This window comes from Mustelus asterias, chromosome 8, assembly GCF_964213995.1.
Source record: "Mustelus asterias chromosome 8, sMusAst1.hap1.1, whole genome shotgun sequence".
NCBI classification, from domain to species: domain Eukaryota; kingdom Metazoa; phylum Chordata; class Chondrichthyes; order Carcharhiniformes; family Triakidae; genus Mustelus; species Mustelus asterias.
The window spans coordinates 4,195,084-4,203,063 of NC_135808.1; the positions used below are offsets into that span (position 1 = coordinate 4,195,084).

The 7,980-nt window shown below is 45.4% G+C and overlaps 1 protein-coding gene across 2 annotated transcripts in view; it reads right to left on the minus strand.

Annotated features, from left to right (window-relative positions):
• Positions 1–316: 316 nt before the first annotated feature.
• LOC144496742 (butyrophilin subfamily 2 member A1-like) overlaps positions 317–7,980 on the minus strand; it is a 42,020-nt gene continuing 34,356 nt past the window's right edge. For both annotated transcript variants that reach the window (XM_078217254.1, XM_078217255.1), the window contains exons 16-18: positions 7,413–7,439; positions 6,590–6,616; positions 317–4,767 (exon numbers count right to left, since the gene is read on the minus strand). In XM_078217254.1, coding sequence (XP_078073380.1) covers positions 4,250–4,767; positions 6,590–6,616; positions 7,413–7,439 — 572 coding nt within the window. In that variant the 3' untranslated portion in view covers positions 317–4,249. The remainder of the gene's footprint in view (positions 4,768–6,589; positions 6,617–7,412; positions 7,440–7,980) is intronic.

Genomic DNA, 7,980 nt, shown 5'->3' on the forward strand with positions numbered 1-7,980 from the left:
CAGCAAAGCTCACAGCAAATGTCAGTGACACTCATTTTGTTGGAAGTGTGGCTGCATTTTCAGTCGGTAAAGTCCTGTGACAGTGATATCGACCGGGAGCATCCCTGTGCGATGGGCCAGGTACGGCTGGAATGGCCCCCATTTCTGTCACCGTGGCTCCAGGGATTGTTACCTTTCCAGCCGAGAGGATGGTAGAAGATTCCGTCGCCATGGTTTCAGTCACTGTTACACAATGGTGATGATGTCTGAACATTCTGTGCTGTGACTGGTCGATGGGGGGCAGTGACAATACCATTAATTCACAACAGTTAAGGTGCCAGTGTTTATTTAAACATAGTGTAACATCAGAAATTCAACAACTTTTCAAACACCATTACAACTCAATCTTATAGTTATTACTTTAGATTTACAGCCATGATTCCAAACTTTGCATGGAACCGGGAAATGTGGAAACACCAAGTGTGGTAATGTGTGAACAAGAATCTTTTTGCCTTGGACTGGGTGTAGGATCACTGCACAATGGGTTAAACATAGAAACAGGCCATTCATTATGATCATAACTGATCTTCAAATCCTGATCCGACTTTCCCCCTATCTCCCTTGATCCCTTTAGCCCCAAGATCTAAATCTAACTTCTTCTAGAAATCACAAATGTTTTGGCCTCAACTACATTCTGTGGGAGTGAATTCCACACACCCACCACCCTCTGGGTGAAGAAATTTCTCCTCACCTCAGTTCTAAAAGGTTTACCCCGTATCCTCAAATTATGACCCCGAGTTCTGGACTCCCCCACCATTGGGAACATTCTTTCTGAACTTACCGTGTCTAACCCTGTTAGAATCTTATAGGTTTCTGTGAGATCCCCTCTCACTCTTCTAAACTCCAGTGAATATAATCCTAAATGACTTACTAGTCGAGAGAAAATACCAGTGCACCTGTGGAATTCGCTTTCAGAAGTTGGATCAAAAACTGGTGAGACACAGGTTTCTCCGCAAACCTTCTTTATTGCACCGGAGGAGAGATCGCTGGACCATCAAGCATGGGTTTGTGAGTCTCTGTCTGGCTTACAAACCAGATTCAGTTATACACGACGGAGATACATCCACATACTTCTGTTAGCCAATAAGGGCGTAGCTGTATTGTTGCATTTTGATTAGATTATTTTCAAGAACAAAAGGCGATAGCCACGTAAGGACATGGCTATTAAAGTTTCTGATTAGATTACTTTCAAGAACAAAAGGCCAATCCCTCCGAAGCCAGAACCACAATTACCTATTAGCAGTTTCTTTAACGTGATCATTAGTTTCGGTGAGCTTTGTCACCCTCGCCTCAGGCCCCTTCCATAACCAGTTTATTCCTCAACTGATTCCTAGTTACGCATCCCAATTTTAACCCTTTCCTCTTCTCAATCTACCTCATACACATTCTCACACCATCACCTCCCCTATCGTCCTGCTACCACCTCTTTAATAATCGCAACTTATGCACTGTGATAGGGGGCTTAGGGTAAATAGGATAATATAAACTACATATTTCTCACTGTGATAACATACTTAGGAACAGTTAATCAGGGTAATAAAATGATTAGGTTTTATCACTTTGTGGGCAATAAGTATGGTACCTTGTACGAAAGTACAATATTAACCAGGGTTTAGTAACAGAGACATAAAGTTTTGGAGGCAGTATTCCAGGAAAGTTGTATAAAAAAGGCATTGAGGACACAAAGACAAGGAGTTAATCATAAACCTTTAGGAATGATTGGTTAGGTTCGAGCGGGAGTATTTGGGCCGGTTCTGGGCACTGCATCAAACTCCTGCAGGGGAGATTAACAGTGCCAGGATTCCGGACTGGAGCAATTCGAGAAAAGGAATATTGTCCTGAATCAAGCAGAGGAGATTGGTGGAATAATTCAAAGAGGCATTCAAAATAATGAACAATTCAGGTAGAAAACAAAACAGCTTTGCTAGTTAATATTCAGCAATGCAAGATAAATTAGTGAACCTGTCCTATCCTTCACAACAGACTGGATGACAAACAGCTCAGGTTAAGAGCCAGTGCTCCACTTATTATTACTAGAAAGCTTGATTTGATTTATTATTGTCACATGTATTAGTATACAGTGAAAAATATTGTTTCTTGCATGCTATACAGACAAAGCATACCATTCATAGAGAAGGAAACCAGAAAATGCAGAATGTAGTGTTGCAATCATAGCTGGGGTGTAGTGTTGTGGGAAATTTACCACTTCGGAGTCAGACTTGGAGGTTCAACAAAACAGTTTTATTTCGGACAAAGCTTTGGGAGAAGCACTGGTACTCCGCAGTACATGGCAGCTACCTTCTCAACTACACAATGGCAAAGAACAAAGAACAGTACAGCACAGGAAACAGGCCCTTCGGCCCTCCAAGCCTGTGCCGCTCCTTGGTCCAACTAGACCAATCGTTTGTATCCCTCCATTCCCAGGCTGCTCATGTGACTATCCAGGTAAGTCTTAAACGATGTCAGCGTGCCTGCCTCCACCACCCTACTTGGCAGCGCATTCCAGGCCCCCACCACCCTCTGTGTAAAAAACGTCCCTCTGATGTCTGAGTTATACTTCGCCCCTCTCAGCTTGAGCCCGTGACCCCTCGTGATCGTCACCTCCGACCTGGGAAAAAGCTTCCCACTGTTCACCCTATCTATACCCTTCATAATCTTGTATACCTCTATTAGATCTCCCCTCATTCTCCGTCTTTCCAAGGAGAACAACCCCAGTCTACCCAATCTCTCCTCATAGCTAAGACCCTCCATACCAGGCAACATCCTGGTAAACCTTCTCTGCACTCTCTCCAATGCCTCCACGTCCTTCTGGTAGTGCGGCGACCAGAACTGGACGCAGTACTCCAAATGCGGCCTAACCAGCGTTCTATACAGCTGCATCATCAGACTCCAGCTTTTATACTCTATACCCCGTCCTATAAAGGCAAGCATACCATATGCCTTCTTCACCACCTTCTCCACCTGTGTTGCCACCTTCAAGGATTTGTGGACTTGCACACCTAGGTCCCTCTGTGTTTCTATACTCCTGATGACTCTGCCATTTATTGCATAACTCCTCCCTACATTATTTCTTCCAAAATGCATCACTTCGCATTTATCCGGATTAAATTCCATCTGCCACCTCTCCGCCCAATTTTCCAGCCTATAGTTGATCATCTGGCAGTTGATCATCTCTTATACCTTTGAGACAATAGGCAGTACGGACATTAGCCATTAACACATCGTTACAAGTTGAGTAGATCGACAGTTAACACATCGTTACAAGCAGACAGGTATGGACATGGACAGTTAACACATCATTGTCTCCATAGAATGGATACATTCATGCAGTTATGTCCTCTATCAATGACTGGTTTTGATATATACATTTATGTATTTATGTCCCCATCAGTGGCTGATCTTATCATCAAACCCATTGTTCTGGGTCTGCCCTTTATCTCAAGTCTTAAAGTGCCCCAGGTCTGACCAGTTTCCTGCAGCAAGTCAGATACTGCAGGTTTTAACTCTTTGTGTAACTGTCTGTGCCCAAGTCAGTGCCTCTTAATGTCCCTTCCCAGAGCCCATTTTGTGTGCCAGGTAACCATTTTGTGTCCCTCACTTTAATTTCATCATAACAGTAGGGAAAGATCAACTTGGTAACATTTCGATGTCTCCTCTCTTTCACAATATAAAATATTGAGTTATCTCGAGGCACCCGACTCAAGATGTACTTGTTCTCATTGCAATGTTACCTTTCTCTCTTTTTCACAACACATCAAAAAAAACCTTATTATTCAGGAATAAGATGCACTTGTATGAAAAATTCCCAACAGGCACACAAGGAGACCAAGGCTGGGAGCCTTGCCCAAAGAGCTGATGAGGTTTTCCTTGGCTTGCGAAGGTAATGGAGAGACTCTGTTGTGACATTTTTGTTTCAGTACAATCCAGAGATTCCACTTCAGCCGTCTAATGGCCAAACAATCTGAGCAGTTTGTCGCTATTGCTTCCTTATCTCAGCAACTGTCCACAGCAAAGCGTCTGGAACACAGACCCGCTTTGGGTCAATACTTCAATGGGAAACCCAAGTTTCCACTGCAAGACCACTTGGAAGGTACTTTATAACAAGTACAAATCTCTCCAGAGGATTGGTTAACTAGTCACTGACAGGCCAAATTAAAGAGTTGGTTAACTTGTCCTTGACCGGGCTAATGTTCAATGAGGCATCGGTCAACTAGTTCTTGACTGGACAAACAGATAAGGGTGCATCATCCCAGCCAGGCCAAAAGAATGGGTAGACTTTGTCCAAGAAGTTGGCATTGAAAGTGTAGAAATGGAACATGGTATCAGCGTTGTAAAAAGACACTCTACCCGCCTCCAGTTCCAGGAACACTCCGATCTTCTCAGGTTTGTCTGTCACAGCGATGTGGGAGCGATTCGGATCGCTTATCCCGTATGGCTCGCCGTCCCGCCCGAACGTCCAGAAGCCAGCGTCCAAGCACAGGTTGGGCATGCCCTTCCGCTGGACCGACCCGTTGGCGACGCCCACATCCCAGTAGGCCTTGTTCGCCACCTGCACCACCCAGTAGTGTGTGCCCTCTGTGAAACCACCCTCGCCCAGCACGTACGGGACAGAGTCGAACCGCTCTGGATTGTCAGGGACCTGCAGTGTCTCTCCGCCTTTCACAGTCTGCCCATCCGGGGAGACGGTCAGACTCGCGTTGGCCGTCCTGGGGTCTATCTTCACAGCAGCTAGCAAAGACAAGAGTATGAGCATTAGGCGATGGAGTGGACCATACAAACCCCTGGAGCCATTCAATACAACCATGGCTGACTTTCTCCCTGATCTCCACCTCCCTGCACTATTTCCATATCTCTTAATTTCCTTAATACCTAAAAAAAATTCAATTTCTGTCTGAAATATCCTCAACAATTGAGTGTCCATCGTTCTCCAGTACAGAGAACTCCAAAAATTCTTGATGAAGGAATTTCTCCTCATCTCTGTATGAACTGGCCAACATCATTCTCAGACATTGACCCCTCGGCCTAGGTTGTCCAGCCAGAGGACAAATCAATGCAGCACCCACCCTCTCGAGCCTCCCAAAAACCTTACATCTTTCAATGAGGCCACCTCCCATTTTCCTGCTCTCTGGACCCACATTCTGCCCAAATCTTCCAATCAATGAGCCAGGGCAGGAGCAGATTAGAGATGGCATGTGCCAATCCGGATGCTGCACATTGTGAGGAAACCCAGACACAGTGGGTCAGAGGTTTGTGGGTTCGAGTCCCACCTTAGCACAAAAATCCAGGCTGACCTTCCCAATGCCACACTGCTAAAGTGAGGTACTAAAACCAAGCCCGGATTCTACCTGATGCTCTGATTCATCCTAATCTGAAACCTCCACTGTTTACTGTGATGTTTTTCCTTATTCTTTCATGGGATGTGAATGTCGCTGGCAAGGCCAGCATTCATTTCCTTCAACTGGATGGCTTGCTGGGCAATTGGGTAGTTAAGAGTCAACCACATTGCTGTGGCTCTGGTGTCACTTGTAGGCCAGACATCCTTCCCTAAAGGACATCAGTGAACCAGATGGGTTTTTACAACAATCGATGAAATTAACACAGTAAGAAGTCTCACAACACCAGGTTAAAGTCCAATAGGTTTATTTGGTAGCATGAGCTTTCAGAGCACTGCCCCTTCATCAGGTGAGTGAAGAGCTGGGTTCACAAACAGGGGACATACAGGTACAGACTCAATTGCAAGATAATGTTGGAACGCGAGTCTTAACAAATAATCAAGTCTTTACAGGTACAGACAATGCGAATGGAGAGAGGGTTAAGCACAGGTTAAAGAGCTGTGTATTGTCTCCAGCCAGGACAGTTAGTGAGATTTTGCAAGCCCAGGCAAGTCGTGGGGGTTACAGACATTGTGACATGAACCCAAGATCCCAGTTGAGGCCGTCCTCATGTGTGCGGAACTTGGCTATCGGTTTCTGCTCAGCGACTCTGCGTTGTCGTGTGTTAACCCAACTCTTCACTCACCTGATGAAGGGGCTACTAAATAAACCTGTTGGACTTTAACCTGGTGTTGTGAGAATTCTTACTGTGCTTACCCCAGTCCAACGCCGGCATCTCCACAGCATGAAGTTAACACAGAGACAAGAATGTAGTGAGATTTGAACCTGTGTCCCCAACAGCATTAACCTGGGTCTCCGCGTTACTGGTCCTGTGACAACACCAGGACACTACCACCTCCCCACAGACTGGTTGATCCATTTGCCTCCATCAATCGCAATCCTTTGGCTGTGAAATGCGTTGGGAATTCTGAAGACTGCTGTGTAAATATGGCCATAGAGTGGTTCTGTTACTGCATCACAATCCAGAGAAGACAAGTCCGAGCCCCACCAGGGCAGTTTGAGAATTTGAATTCAATCAAAAATAAATATCTGGAGTCAGTAAAAGTGAACGTCAAGTTGTTGCATTGTGTTAACCGCCCTGCCCCCCCAACAGGTGCCCGGATTGCAGTTTGGACAGTCCCGTGCGAGATGTACAGACTGCTGTGTGAGTGTCTTACCTGCATAACTCTTTATCCTCTTCCACTCTACCAACAAAAAACACAGCAGACAGAAGATTAGTAACCTTTAATACTCTAACACGGGGTAATAGCTAAAGTACATCCCAGTTTAGCGAACCAAGGACCCGAGGGTGGGAACCATGATTTGGAGGAGGCTACCCCTTGATAAGGTAAGAAGGCTTGTGTCCCGGGACTCTGAGAGCCACTGAGGACATAACTTCCCCAATACCAGAGGTCAGAGTGCTGGTCTGAAAGGATGTGGTTCAGGCTGGATCACCTATCACACCATGATGTTTGTAAGCTTCATTCTCACACCAAACTCCAATGATTCAGTTCCAACACATGCGTGTATATCCATGTGTGTATACACACACACGCATGTACGTAAGTACACGTACACAATGCTCTGACAATGTTTGGTCTCGACACCTTCCTGTTCTCTTTGGCTCAGTGTAATACACAAATGCCAACAAGTGAACAGCCCTAAGGCAGCACAGTGGTTAGCACTGCTGCCTCACAGCGTCAGGGACCCAGGTTCAATTCCAGCCTCAGGTCACTATCCGTGTGGAGTTTGCACATTCTCCCCATGTCTGCATGGGTTTCCTCCGGCGGCTCCAGTTTCCTCTCACACTCCAAAGATGTGCCAGTTAGGTGGATTGGCCATGCTAAATTGCCCCTTAGTGTCAGGGGGAGTAGCAGGGTAAACATGTGGGGTTACGGGGATAGGGCCTGGATGGGATTGTTGTTGGTGCAGACTTGATGGGCTGAATGGCCTCCTTCTGCACTGTAGGGATTCTATGTGCATTCAGACTGGGGAACATACCTGACTGAACGAGAGGTCTCCATTGCTCTAGAAGGAAACAGAGATTGAAAAGTATGAATAAAACTCACTCAACACACTTGATGTTACAAACAGACCTTCTCCTTCATGGCACAGCTTTTCTTCATGAACAAGATTTTTAAATTCATGGCAGCAATAAGTAAGAAAGAAAATCTGTCGGTGTGCCATCCATTTCTGATCGCCGCTGTAAAATCGCTACGTCAGCACTTTTCCGTTCAATTTTTATATGTCAACAGTCACAGTATAATTCTGGATACTGGTCAGCCAGTGGCTCAATGGAGTAAGTTTCTATCATTCTTCACTCAACTCCATCAATATCCTGATATTTGGGCATTGATTGTTTTTGTCTTGCACTCATCAGTAAAGAAACAACAATTTGTATTGCACGGGAAGAGAGTGCAGATTGGTTGGCATTTAACGCCCAACCCAAATTGCCCTTGAACTGAGTGGCAGTTCAAAGGGCATTTAAGAGGCAACCATATGCAAGTGTGTGGAGTCACGTGTAGGCCAGATCAGGTCAAGATAGAAGATTTTTTTGTATTCATTTGTG